This window comes from Trachurus japonicus, chromosome 16, assembly GCF_045865225.1.
Source record: "Trachurus japonicus isolate A0001 chromosome 16, Traja_1.0".
Taxonomy (NCBI): domain Eukaryota; kingdom Metazoa; phylum Chordata; class Actinopteri; order Carangiformes; family Carangidae; genus Trachurus; species Trachurus japonicus.
Genome location: NC_140922.1, coordinates 11,133,995 through 11,148,353, shown reverse-complemented (window position 1 = coordinate 11,148,353; position 14,359 = coordinate 11,133,995). Strand labels below are relative to the sequence as shown.

Here is a 14,359-nt window from a genome sequence, read left to right as displayed (position 1 = left end):
TTCCTGTTTATGACCGTCTATTGTTTCACATTTTTAATCACATTTCTTTTTTTTGATGTAAATAATTTTAGTCCAACTACCTATGGTTTGCAAAGAAAAAAAACATTGAGAATGGAGACACAAATGTGAAATACCTGGTTATTGAAACTGTATATTATATATATGAAAAAAAAAATGTCTATGAGGTATTAATAAATTGACAAAAAAACTGTCATGGTTTAATCTTCATTGCTCACAATCCTACATTGTTTTACATCATCTCTGCACCAAATTATACATATAACATTAGATGCGACAGGGAGGATTTCAGAACAACATGTGGTTTATTTAAAATTAAAAATTAAATAGCAACAACACAAGGCATTTACAAACATTGTACATTTATATGGTTTCTTCTGAGATTTGAAATTGTGAGGACACAAAGCATCTTATTAGCTGCAAATCAAGGCACGCTTCACATTCATTACTTCCAGGTATCATCCCTGATAAGAACTGGTGCATTTAAAAAAAGGCAATATTAAGATTTTGGTTGCATGTGAAATGAGTCAGGGTTATTTTAAGTCCATCTGTTTTGCTGAAAAGCAAGGCTGATGACAGAAAGACACCTATGCCCTCATGTTAACGGTCAGTGTGTGTTCCAAGCAAGTGTGAGCACTGAATGAGCCGAAGCAGTGGAGGTGATGTAGCCCACAGCCGGGTCCCACACTTCAAACGGGACCACTGACGATGACCTACAAACCAAACACATGCACACGTGGTTCAGTTAAACCCATAATCATTTACACACACACACCCCAACATATTTCATGTACAGTACCTGTTGAGTATGATGAGCACAACTGAGCCATCTGGTCTGATGAAGGCACTGTAATCTAGGTCTGTTTTGTGACTGGCGGACACACCCACTCTCTGTGACCCCTCCCACAGGAATTTACTGTGTAAAAAAAAAAAAAAAGTAGGTTTATGTGATGTCACATTGGACTGACACCTTGTGATGATGGAACAGGTGCAACCGGACACAACAGTGCAAACAAACAATATGAACTACCTGAAATGGGCCAAGCTATAGAAAGTCGGCTGCTTGTAGAAGACGTCACGCTTTGTGTCCACTATAACGGGGCTGTCCACAAAGTTTTTAACCCAGTTTGGCCCACCGGTCTGATCCAACGCCAGGTTCCAGTCAGTCCAGCCCACCACATAGTGATTTAAGTCCTGCCATGGAGAAAACACCCACAGCTTAGCATCGAGTTGAAGCTGTGTAACTTTGGAGTGAGGTGTGTTGTTTAAATGACTCCATCAGTGTGGAGCCTGGTGTTTTGTTTAGACGTCACAAGGACAGCACTTCTACATAAACAAAACCCTCCTGACTCTCCAGACGTCTAGAGGTTGAATGCGCCCCATGCAAAATGGATGGAATGGATGGAGTCCAATTTCCTTTGAGAGTGAAGACAGAAGAAACAGGATGCCAGTTCCAGCTTGCTTTGATGGCCTGCAGGCAGTTTCTGTAGAGTATGTGCAGCAGCGTGCAACTTGTAAACCTGCACTGCAGCATCAGGGGAGGTGACTCACCTTTTCAGGAACAACTCGCAGCTTGTCAAATCTCACATCTGTTACCGTGGATCTGACTGAACAAGCACAACCCTCATGCATAAGATAAAACGATCATACCTCTATAATGTCATGTGCGTATTGTTCGGCCCTGTCCCAGCTGCCCAGCTTCACCCCTCGGTCCAGTGGGTTCCACCCGGCGCAGGCCTCCGTGCCGAACAGGTAATACTCTGGATAGAGATGATGGGTGACTCCCAGGCTGATCTCAGCTGGGACGAGCCTGTCCATGTACCAGTGAACTGCCACACCATGAATGTACCGTCCTGCATGAACATCATTTAGGACCTGCAGGGATTAGAGAAGGAAATAGCTATAGTGAAAACTGAGTTTCTACTTTAAAATGCAGGTGAAAGGGGTCTTATCAGGAAGTTGGTGGTTTGATTCCCAGCTTCTCCTGTCTGTTTGTCAAAGTGTTCTTGGGCAAGATATTGAACCCCAAATTTGAAGGGTGAAAGTGCACTGAATGGTCTCAAAGAGCACAGAGCATTTAGCATTTATTTATGTGAAAAGTCTTTAAAAAGGTCTTATAAGTTATTAAAAACTCTTCACTTTCATTTATAATAACCCCACATATTTCTCCTGCTTTCTATAAGCAGAAGTATTAGTTTAAAATATATTTGCAGCTTTATTGCAGGCTATCACCTTTACAGACCGATAAACTAAAACTGAGATTATTGTAGATTATTCATGCAGGATGCTTTGTGTAAATCCATTTTATGTTTGTGTCAACTACCTTTAGACCTGTGGCTCACACTGCTAGCTGCAGTAGCTGAGTTGATTTTGGCAAAACCTTAAAATAAATGAATAATTTTTTATCCCGGACACATTAATATAACTGATTATATCATCTGGAATTATTGCTATACACTGCTGGGAAGTTCAGTGGTGTGACAATAAATAATCTTAAGTAAAATTGCTCCTACTGGTTTTCCATCATACTTAAGTTCTTCGGGTGGCATGACTGTGAAACAAGGTATTAAATTGTGCCGTAATAAAATGGTTTTGAAACAAAAAAAAGCCTTAAGTTTAACTTGGCGAATTCAGCAGACATCTGTTGTGTGGACAGAGCCATGTTCAGTCTTTAGTCTTGTCTCTTGTAGAATGGTTTAGGATGTTTCCTTCCTAGATTATTTCATCTTGACAACCAGTTGGATCCAAAAGATGAGACAGCTGCATCACCATAGAGTGAGTATTTTTCCTCTCCACCAGCGTTTAACCACTGTGACCATATCCTCTATAATATGTTGCTATTATGATCTGAAGATGATCTGGTTATCTTGTATCAAAAACTGTTGTTATTTGAATTCTACACTGATGAGTCCTCTCTTGGTTTCTGCAGCACCAGCGTAGCCTCAGGTATAATAAAGTTTCCTGTGGCCTTTCCCTCTGTCTCTGTCCTTGGACTCACCACTTTGGCCCAGTGAGGCAGCAGCAGGCGGTTGTCATCCAGTATGAGGACGTGTGTGTGGGGGTATGATGAAGCATGCAGAGCAGGGCCCAGGTCCAGAGCCACCCAGTCCCGCTGCTCCTCAGGCGTGAAGCCCAGAGCCTGGAAACTGCAGTGAGACAAAGATACCTCTCAGCCGGTTGTGAAGCCGCGAGGATGGTTAATATCGCTTTGTATAAAAATCAGCTGCAAAACGAACTGAGGTGAGACCTGTAGTTTGTCATCTGTCCTGCAGAGGGCTCATTCCCTGTAGTCAAAGCCCAGAAGGTCAAGTTATATTTAGCATATTCCTCGAGGAATCTAAGAGGAGAGAGGAGAGCAACCATCAGAATAAATTCCCTTGTACCTTAACATTATAAACATGTGACATCACACTAAGTCACCTGATGTAGTACTGAGCCCATGTTTTATGCTCTTTGCCACCAGGCTTCCCATTCAGGGAGCCCTTTCCTATGAGTGCACCATTGGTTTTCATCCAGGCGGGGGCGCTCCAAGCACTGGCCAGCAGGGACAGGGGACGAGGAGACAAGGCCTGAGCTCGCTGCAGAAGAGGTATCTAAGGGGAGGAGGAGGTGAGATAAGAGGATGGACGTGTGTGTGACAAAGACAGAGACAGAGAGACAGACCTTCATGTTGATGTCCTCATGGGCCAGTGTGAAGTTGTCCAGGTTGTAGTCTCCAGGTGTGTCAGCGTAGGTGTACAGACGGGTGGAGAAGTCACAGCTGGCCATGGGGACTCGCACCACGCTGTAGCCAATACCTGCCACAGACACAGCAGCAGCTGGGTGATTAATATGGGTGCCAATATTATCACTACTGAAGTGATAAAAGGGAAATCATTTTGGTGATACAGCCTACATAAGTAAGTTTTATGCAGTATTTTGGCATGGGTATTTAATAATTCATAAAAATATTTATGCTGTCCAAATTAAACTGAGGTACACAGGTACATTTATCACCCACTATTATTTGGTATTCATAACAATAAGTTAATTTATAATGAATCATTATATCTTATCTGTAATATAGTTGTAAGCAGATGTAAGTGTATTTGTCAACTATACATAAAATACCTTATATCTGCTTACAATGACATAGTGTCTAATAAAGCACTTATATTGTTTCTATACATGTTAGGCTAAGATTTTGATGCTAAAGCTTTTGATTTACACATTCATGAGTGAATATTTTGTAAATGGGTCTTCATGCATTCTCCATTGTATGATATCTATGTATCTATGTGCCAGACATACAGCTCAGTCATAAAAACACTTGATGTGACTCGAACAGAAGAATGAGAATTCTTACATCTCTTCATACAGCTCTCACTGATGGTGTGAAGTGTCATTTTCTTTATGTTGGAGCTCATTTCTACATGTTCATGTATGCAAAATGATATATTAATTCTTGAATATGTGTAATTCCTGAATATTCCTGGAAAAAACATGAACATCATGCTCCTCTGGTGCATTACCCAGGTACTACAAAGCAGCCAGCAGTGGCCACATGGAGTACCTTCACTGGAGAAATACTGTCGCAGCAGCTGGTCCTGTGCTCCAGCGGACAGGGACAGGATGTTGATGGCTGCCGCGTCCGTCATGGCTCCACCAAACCCCCTGATCTTCTGGTACTTCTGGTAGGGAACGATGGTCAACCTGAGGCCTGACGAGGAGAGACAGAAACAGAAGAGATCCTCTGAGTCAGAGGTCTTCAACAGGGGTCTGTGACCCCTAGGGGGTCCGCAGAAACATACACTTTTTTGGTTGATTATACAATTTAGTATATTTTTTCATTTCCACATACCGGTATGCTTAAAATAAAAACATATGATTATCATGCAATTGACAGACATAGTTGATATAACATAGTTGATATAACAAAGTGTGTTTATAAATGACTGTATGAATGGCCAGCCTACTTCACTGTACCTTTAAAATAAAAACATGCATATATGAACCTGTGTATTATTTGAATAGCTTAGTACTGAATTAAGGGGATACTAGGCCCAGTTTAACTTAATACAAAATAGCAGGGGTCCCTGCTCCATCTCTCCAGTAGTTTGGGGGTCCTTTGCCTGAAAGACCCTGCTCTAAGTTACCTGCCCCAACATCACTGACAGCCCAGTAACAGCCCCGTCCATCACTCACCTGCCCCAGTGCTGTTCACCTGGACCTGCCCCTGGCCCGGCTCCAGCCTGCTGCCCGCCATGCTGCTCAGGTAGGAGGAGTACTGACCCCGTGGGGGCAGGGGGACCGACCCCACACTGTCACAGTAGGTGGCATTACACTCACACACCACTGAGCCATGGCCGAAGTTTCTGCCAACACATTTATTGCTTCCTGGTGAAGAAGACATAGGACACATTGAATTGGTGAAGGACACTTTTAGACAACTGTAATGAGTCATGGTGTTGTGTTGTGTTGTGTTGTGTTAGGCTACCTGTTGAGAGGGCCACTTGTGCTGTCAGGAAAACAAGGGTCAAACACACAGCTGACGGCAAAGACAACGCCATTTTCTCTAGAAACACAATTAAATCCAGGTGTCATTGAACTAAACACGAGTTCAAATCTGCGTCAGACTACAAAACACACGTTGACAATGACCCAGCTGCTGTTTATTTAGCTGACACACACACATTTCATTGTTACTTACAGCACTTCACAGCAAAACACACTCACCTCAGAGGCTCCTGAGTCCTGACAGACACTCTGCCCTGCCCGGTCAAATATCTTCACCCCGCCGTCACCTCACGTTAGTCCAGGCTGCCATACCGGGATCTGGGCTCTATTTCCCTGAGAAGTTTGAGGAAATACGACTTTCACCGGTCATGTGACTTTGTAAACTGTCACGTGAACACCCCTGCAGTAACCACTACCTGCAGCCAGGGGGCACCGGACATTCAAAGAGGTTACGTTACAGTAAAAAAAAGAAAAAGAAAAAAAATGAAAAAGAAAGAATAGCTGCTCTTTATTGACCATCTGGACTACTCTGACCACTCTGATTTTTAATTATTTATTTATTTTTAGGCTTTTACAACATTTTGCATCTGAGCTGCCGAGATAAAACTGGCTCTGGGAAATACTTCAATGTGATTTCGCACCATAACTGCCTCACTTTTCCCCTTCAGATCTGAACAGTTTCATTTACAGAAAAATAAATGGTCATGATTTACATGTCAGATAATACCACTGTATTTTAAAGTTGTTCAACATGGTGGAGAATGCTTTTCCATCTGACTTACAGTACAAATGTGCAAGGGCATAGTACAGTGTTTTCTTTTCTTTATCCATTCTTTTTTTAAATTTTTTTTTTAGTCACCTGAATAATTTAATACAATTCAGCCTTAAATCTGTAAAGGTAAAGGTACTTTATTTGTCACATATATAGCTTGTACAGTGAGGTTCTTTCTCTGCATTTAACCCATCCCTGAGGAGCAGTGGGCAGCCACGGGGACCAACTCCTGATCTTGAGCCAGTGCAATGTATTTAATTTTTGTGGGGTGGCTGCTGTGATTGAAATTTCGCTATGGGATTAATATGATCTATATATCTTGCAATTAATGACTGCATAATAAAGTTAAGGGGGAAAAAAAGACTTACTGTACATTTCTTCTAAAGTGGATTCAGTTTAACTTTGCTTTCACAGTTAAAAACAGACAGTCTTTAGTTTGTTCAACATTTTATTATCAAAGACACACATGCATCATAATTTACATATTATAGACATGGACGTTTGTATATTGATGTATTTTCAGGACACTGATATTGTTTCTGTGATATTTGTGTTTGTATGTGTGTGTGTGTGTGGTTTAAGTCGGTCTGTGACTTCATAAGGAGGCACAAATTCGCTCCAACATGGTTGGATTTCTGTTGCTCAAAAAGATGAGTTCCTTCTTCCCATCCTCTGTTCGGCCTGATGAAGTAAAAACAATCCAAGTTAGTAAAATGATGTCATTGCATGTTATAGGCCTAAGTGTATCATGGCAGAGCATCGGCATTAGTGTTATTTACTCTGTGGGTGCTGCAGCCACTGACGGTCCATATAATACAGGTAACAGCTCTCAAACTCCTTCTCACTGTAGTTGGACACGGACACTGGGACAAATGGGTCCATGCTGTCAAAACCTCTCTGATGAGCAGAACACACAGGAAGTCAGAACACAAGAAACCAAACCAGTCATCTTCAGGTGTATTTGACAGAGACGTTCACCAACAATGTCAGTATCATTATGCATGATCACAAAGTTCCTGCACGCCACAAGTTCTGTAATAACATTCAAACAAGAACAGATATCAGTATCCATATAATTCAGAGGCACTGTGGGAAGAAATCAATAATGCATATTTTTGGGTGTGTATAAACCCACTGAAAAATACAAGATAAAGTCAAGAAGTCGTGGTGGTGCCCAGAGGTCTAAATGATTCATTTTATCCACTATTAACATCTTAAGTTTTTTATTTGCTGAGACAAGTTCTGATATATGACCCTCACCCTACTTTGAGTTTTACAGTTCAATCACTGTCCGGCATAAATGGAGGAGGCGAGTGACGGTGATGGATTTACTTATGCATTAGGAAATTGATCTTGTGACATGCAGCAGATGGCAGATAAATACGACTGCAATAAATAATATAATAATCCACTATGACCACACAAGGCTACCAACAGGTACAGCTTGCAGCAACAACACAAGCTGAACAAACCAGACAGGGTGGAAACACATTCAAGGATTGATTCTGTTTATGTTAATGTTTCACCACGCTTCTCTGATATATTGAATACCAGTTTGTACTGAGACTCTGTTATGTAACAAACCATTCTGCCAGCACTGTACTGGCTGTTTTAAATTGAGATATTCACCAGAACCACAGCAAAGCATATGACAGCCTTGGCCCCCCACCCTCAAGACTGGAGTGACACAGTCTTGAGGTCAGAATAGCAACTTTCTCACTAATGACCAAAGTTAGAGAAAGTGAAGAAAAGACTTATTTCTGGTCAGAAGTTGAAAGCAAAGTGGTATAGTACAATAAAATGACCTCTCACCTCTCCAAGCAGCTCTTGAGGCAAGTATGCAGATTTTGAAGTGTAGAGAGACCCCGTCTGAGACAAAGTGGTGATGATGGCGCCTCCAGTCTGAGACAAGACAGTGAGTGTTAATGAGAAGAAAAAAAAAACATACAATATTCTCATGTAGCTGCGGTTAGCGCCTTTGGTGTGTTCTTCTCACCCAGTCGTTCTTCATCATCTTTCTCAGGTTGTAAACCAGAGTGAGCTCCTCTGGATCCACCTGATGGTGAGAGAGAGAGACACATGAGACGTCCTGTCAGCGGAAAGGGAAACAGAAACATGATGACAAGTACGAGGCATGGCAGGATCGTGAATATGTCTCCTCACAGCGCTATGATCCTCCTTCTTGATGGTGGATCTTCCCCACAGGGCGTTGACACCATCCACAGTCACGGCCAAGCGGAAGTTTGACTCCGGCTGGCCGCTTTGCAGCCTCAGTTCCTTCATCAACGCCCCCACCACATCGCTGCTGCTCTTCACACGAGATATACCCTACAGCAAAGGAAACTCCATCATCAAAGTCTGTTGTATATGTAGTGTCAGTCATAACAGTAGGGAAATCTTAAAGACTGAAATTGTAACATTAGCACAACTTCTCTCAATCCTGTCAGAATTCTTCAAATTCAGTGGGAAACAAAACACAGCATCTGTTTGTCTAACCTACTTTGTCAAATTATGTCTTGTCAGACATCTGGTTATCAGTATAAGATCTAACCACATTAATAAACCACAAAAAACTCACAGTATCACCAGAAATCTCCTAAAAATAGTCTCACTGACAAGCCAGGCCCAATACGACAGCACTAATGTCCTTGAAGTTTCCCTTGTCTTAGAGCAAACGAGATGCTAAACAGCAGCAGAGCAAAATGACTTGACTGCAAAGAGTGAGAATTTCACAGGCTGCATATAAATCCAGCTTGTTTTGGCCTTTGTCTGTGTGTGGCACGAAAATATTGTGCTGATCCATCACCGCGCTTAGTTCATTGACTATTGATCACCACTAAGCACAGGCAAGGCAATAGATGAAACTTTAATGATCCCTGTGGGGAAATAATCAGTCTGGCAGAGGGAAAGAATAGGTAACAGATAAAAATATGAAAATGTCTTGGAGGATGAGATAAGCCACATCTCCAAGGAAGAGAAATATCACAAGCAAAAAAAAAAAAACAGTCCAGTGTGAGAGGACTCACCTGATCCACCAGCTGTCCGAGTAAACTTCCCTCCTCAGTGAACTCCCTCTTTGTCCACATGTATCGCTGCTTTGTCTTTATCTGGGAAGGAAACAGCACAGAGTCACTGACCATCTCTACACCGACTACGTTCTCATCTGAGTTTGTGCACCAGGTTTCCAGTGCCTCTTTCCACGTGCAGGAAAAGTGGAAAAGGAGGTTTGTGGTTCATATAAAGGTTAAATGTCTTGGTTAGTTTGGCAATAATTATGTCCACTAATACTGTAAAAAAAAGAATATTTAAGCTGCTCAGTGTTTACTTTGTTACTTGCAAGCATGTCATTATGTTGCTTTTTGAAGGATTTGTGTACTTGTAATAAGGTAGTTTTGACAGGCAATACAACAATACAGCAATACAGATCTGACTTTGGACTGTTTACAATAAAATGTCTGACTTTTCCATCAAATAACAAACTTAAAACTCAGTCGTGCTGCTTTGTTGCTACTGTGCTATGCAGAGAAGCTTAAATCCAAACGCCTTCTTTCTAAAGTTGCACACATGGGTAGACTCAGGTGGTATCATCAAGCTGTTTAACTGCTTTACATATATCAGCAACTGCTGTGAAGATGCAGCGGCGGCTCATTTAATGCCCATTAATGCCTAAGCGCTTGTTAATAATCTGACAAATTTTTGTAAAACTCCACAGGCCTCCTACATATATTCTGAATCATTAAATGGATAAATATGCAATGTAAATATGAACTGAGACCGAGGTCCGTAAACTAGACTGCCGAGTCGACTAAAAGACTTACTGTTGAAAGGAATTTCTCATTGGTGGTCTTGAAGCAGCGTAACCACTCAGCAGCTTGTAATGGTTGGTCAAAGCGAGAGGAGTTATAAGATGAGGGCAGCAGCTCTCTACAGTTCTTCACCCAGAGGTGGGCTGTGGGTGTAATAAAAACATAAAGAAGGTGTACAGGGGTTAACTATTGAAGCATTCTGGTTACTATTAAGCCATCAGTTGTGCGTGACTCTGTTTGTCTCACCGTCAGGAATATGCAACACCAGCCATCCCTGTGCATAGCAGAAGTGGGCCGCGTGACACAGAGACATCGTCTTCCCACTGCCCTGCAGTCCGTCTGAACAACTTGATAAGGTCAACAACAATCAACAAGTCAGGATCTTTGACAGTGTGGTCACTTTACTGTCTGTGTGAACGCTGCTGTGCCTTTCAAAGGATACAGAATAAATATCGCTGCACAGGTTTGCTGTAGTCTGTTTTCTTCAGGTAGGAGATGACCTCGAGAGCTGGCTGCCTCACCATTACACAGGCCTCATTGAACGTCTTTATCTAGAAAACCACACATGAAAAAAATGTCAGTAGAAAGTAAAGTAAAAGTAAGTAAAGTAAACTAAAGTATTATCTATGACCTAGTAAAACAAATACAAATTGTGCATGTTATACCAAAAAGACCCCACCTGCTGCTGATAGCGCCAGGGGAGGCCCCGAGGGAACAGAGTGCGGATGTGTGCGGCGGGAACAGTGTAATACTGTCCTATGTGTTTGTCAGACTGACATGCCTGGAGAAACACAAACAGTGAGTTCACTAGTTTAAAACCATAGATCACCAATCGCTCCATGTTGAGGACAGTAGTCGTCGTCTGAACACTTGACTCACCGGATCATTCTCCTGCGTTCTGAAAACTGAGAAAGGCTCGGGCTCTGACTCTACAGCCACGGCCTCCTGCTGCTGCACACATCCACTGGTATGGAGGGTCCGCACATGGGACACCTGCAAAGGTTTAGTAGAAGGATTATTTTTATTCAAGTGTCATAGAAGCTGCAAAATGCACAATGTATACATGCACATAGAGCATGACTGTGTTGATACAGGACAAAATAAAGTGAAGATATAAACCTGGAAATTGACTTGATACTAAGGTAGAATGTAAACATGGACTGTAATCTACTTTATCTGTCTGTCAAACAGACTTAAGATACTCAACTGGTATTTTCATAAAAACCTTAAGCTCAAATATCGTAAATAACTTTTAAGTCAATTACAAACTCAGATGAACTCAGGTGAATCTTTTTGCAGTTTCTGTGGGACTGAATGGGCAAACAGAGTGTCCAAAAGAAGGAAGCACAATAAGGAAGCATAAATATTTCTGTTCTGATCACCATCAACTGAACAATTTCATGATTCAACACATTCTAATCATCAATTAATCAGTAGACTGCTTTGATTAAACATGTTATCCATTAAAAGTCAAGTCTTTTCTACAATTTAGGAGAAAAGCAAGATTAAATTCAACTTGAGAGACAATAAGAAACCAAATGACATTTTTGCTTGAAAAGGAAAAAGAAATAGTTGCTGATTACTTTTCTGTCGATTGACTATTGATGTATGAACTAATAATAACATGGTCTTTCTGCATAACATATTTAACCAGTTATCAAACGACTGTCTATCTGAGGCAGTATATTTCGATGTAAACAGTGAAAACCGAACTTTGACAGTAACACCAGCTGCCTGACCCATGGTTGCAGCTGTATGGCAGGTTTATTGACAGGCATTTGAATAAACCGATGCACAGGAGATTATTGCACAGCACCGGTTATGTGTCTGTCTGCAGCTTCTCGTTTAAATCTCTTATTGGTAGTGACCTCACCGTTTGCCGTAGTCTGAAGGACAGTCTGTGAAGCGCCATGATCTGAAACACGGAGAAGGACAGTGTTATAAGTCACATAACCGGGACCAGAGGCTCCAAACCAGCAGGTAATGCCCACATCCACACCACAGCGCTGTAACCTTGTGTAAACTCTGAGCTAACAGCTAACACCGGCGCTGCGGAGCCGTGAGGCCACGTGACGCCGTTTTACCTCCGTCCAGCTCATTGAACGTCGCCGGTGAAGTCTTCGGCCGTTGTCATGCAGCGACAAACGCGGTGGCTGTCGGGTTAGGTAGTCTGTCAGCCGCACACCTCCAGGCCAAGTCAATGTGCCAGGGCCGTCATGGGCACCGCCATCATGCAGCACTGAGCAGGAAGTGACGTCACGCCATCACAAACGCGTTTGACCAATCAGGTGTCCGGAGCCAGGCGACAACAACAACTGAGGAAAATGGAGTTTATCAGACTTTGACATGTTTCACCTGTAAAAACAAACCCGTGCAGGTAGACTTCAGAGAGCTGCACACGCAGCGTGGAGGTGTTCAGTGTTTAATAAGCGGTTTAAAAGCACTTAACGTGGCTGTTCTGAGTCCTGGGGGATTTGCCCACTTTGTATTCTTTAAACCAGTAGCCTAAGGCCCAGTGGGGCAGCTACACAGTACCTTCAATGTAATAATCCCAATTACCTATAGTGGCTCCAGAGAGATTTAAAAAAGAAAAAAGACATTCCCCTTTTATAATATTCTAAAATATGTAGGCTACAGTAGGCTATAATATTTGTCATATCCTCTATCTTCAAATATTTTTTTTATGTAAATTCTTATATTCTACCAACTCCATAACATAGGCTACTTGCTTTCCTTGTATTCCACCTCAATTTGATCTTGATAATATTCTTACATATTGTATCTTTAATTTGATCTTTTTTTCTCTATTACATGCACTAGTCTGTGAATACTGTAACTAAACTGAACTGTGTGAAAACCCCATATTTTAGTCTTTCTTTTCATTAAAAAAAAACATAAAGTTTGCTTGAAAGCTACAAACACAGTCTACAGCAATTCTTACAAATAATTTCCTGTAGTATGTGAATGTCAAGTGAGGGCTGGACCCTGCTGAGAGAGCAGCCCAAATGGCTAAATTCATTCTAGTTGGGTCCAGAATATACACTGCTATAAAAAAAAAAAAAAGTAGCCTACCTCTGTCGTTTTACCTGAGTCTGCTGAGGCTTCAAGGTGTCTTGACTTGTTTGAGCCATGGTGACCAGTGACAGCTGATGATAGGATGTCATCTTAAAGTAGGCTACAGCATCAGACAACTGTACAGGCACCATGAGGGTGTGTCCTACAGAGGGACCCTTAATAATACAGTTTTGAAAACCATTTAGGTAGGTGATATTAGGCCTCTCTACCTGTAATAATCTTAACATAAAATGGTATGTTTGATTTCGTTGCAGACTAATGGAAATAGAACAAACCTAGTTGCTCACTGGGTATGGGAGAAGTTTGTGTGTAACTTACTAGGAATAAGGATCACAGTGTAGCCTACATCCACTGTGAAGAAGACAGGGGGTAAGGGGGCAAATAACAACAAAACGGCAGTTTCGGTACTGCTGGTGTGACTAGCCTACTACTTTTGCATTTTACTGCTATCTACTAGGAATTTAATATCACTATTGTTTATTAACTAATAAAAACATAAACATTCAAATCAAGTTAATTAATCTAAAACAATAGGCTATTCAGTTTGTAAAACAATATTAATTAATTGTTTGTAAAACAATATTAATATTGTTTTAGGTTAGCTGATTTGAATGTTTATATTAAAATGTAAAACGTGACGTTTGTTGTGTATTATGTAGATTTTATGTTGCTCCCACTGCATGGAAACAACACTGCTTACAGTTTTGGATCAGTATTTTTTTTCTGGTGCGTCCTGCTAAAACAATCTCACAAATTAACTTTTTTTTAATAAGTGCGCGGTTCAGCCTGCTCTGCTTTCCTACGTAAACTAAATCCGCTATTACATTACACGGCGCAACTTTTCAGCTGCTCCTCGGCTCCCACCAACCAACAGCCTATTTTAGCCAAGTCGTCGCCATTTTATTAAGCGTCTAAATAGCCCTCCCCAATCGCCTATTATGAACCGCAATGAGATCCTGTGCTGTATTCACCGTTTTATCCCCTCCTCTGGCCACATGAAAATGGCCACGCAGTTGCATTCCCGCACATCCACCAACCCCTCTGCTCCGTCAGCCTGTAACCACTGTAGCGCGCGCGCACGCACGCACACACACGCACACGCACACACACACACACACACACACACACACACACACACACACACACACACACACACACACACACACACACACACACACACACACACACACAC

General features: G+C 41.8%; 2 protein-coding genes across 2 annotated transcripts; both read right to left on the bottom strand.

The window, feature by feature from the left end:
- Positions 1-304: 304 nt before the first annotated feature.
- Positions 305-5,858, bottom strand: gba1 (glucosylceramidase beta 1). The gene is made up of 12 exons (XM_085801332.1): positions 5,734-5,858; positions 5,495-5,572; positions 5,203-5,394; positions 4,571-4,717; positions 3,682-3,815; positions 3,439-3,611; positions 3,266-3,355; positions 3,017-3,164; positions 1,669-1,893; positions 1,049-1,212; positions 818-934; positions 305-731 (listed from the first exon to the last, which is right to left on the bottom strand). Exons 2-12 carry the CDS (start codon positions 5,565-5,567, stop codon positions 626-628), a joined length of 1,569 nt encoding a protein of 522 aa, XP_085657458.1. The 5' UTR covers positions 5,568-5,572; positions 5,734-5,858; the 3' UTR covers positions 305-625.
- Positions 5,859-6,716: 858 nt separating this feature from the next.
- Positions 6,717-12,333, bottom strand: dap3 (death associated protein 3). Its single transcript, XM_085801333.1, has 13 exons — positions 12,177-12,333; positions 11,966-12,007; positions 10,972-11,085; positions 10,772-10,873; positions 10,535-10,643; positions 10,339-10,431; positions 10,105-10,235; positions 9,313-9,393; positions 8,450-8,614; positions 8,283-8,342; positions 8,099-8,188; positions 7,066-7,183; positions 6,717-6,967 (listed from the first exon to the last, which is right to left on the bottom strand). The coding sequence occupies exons 1-13, from the start codon at positions 12,189-12,191 to the stop codon at positions 6,882-6,884; spliced, it is 1,206 nt and encodes a 401-aa protein (XP_085657459.1). The 5' UTR covers positions 12,192-12,333; the 3' UTR covers positions 6,717-6,881.
- Between the last annotated feature and the right edge of the window lie 2,026 nt (positions 12,334-14,359).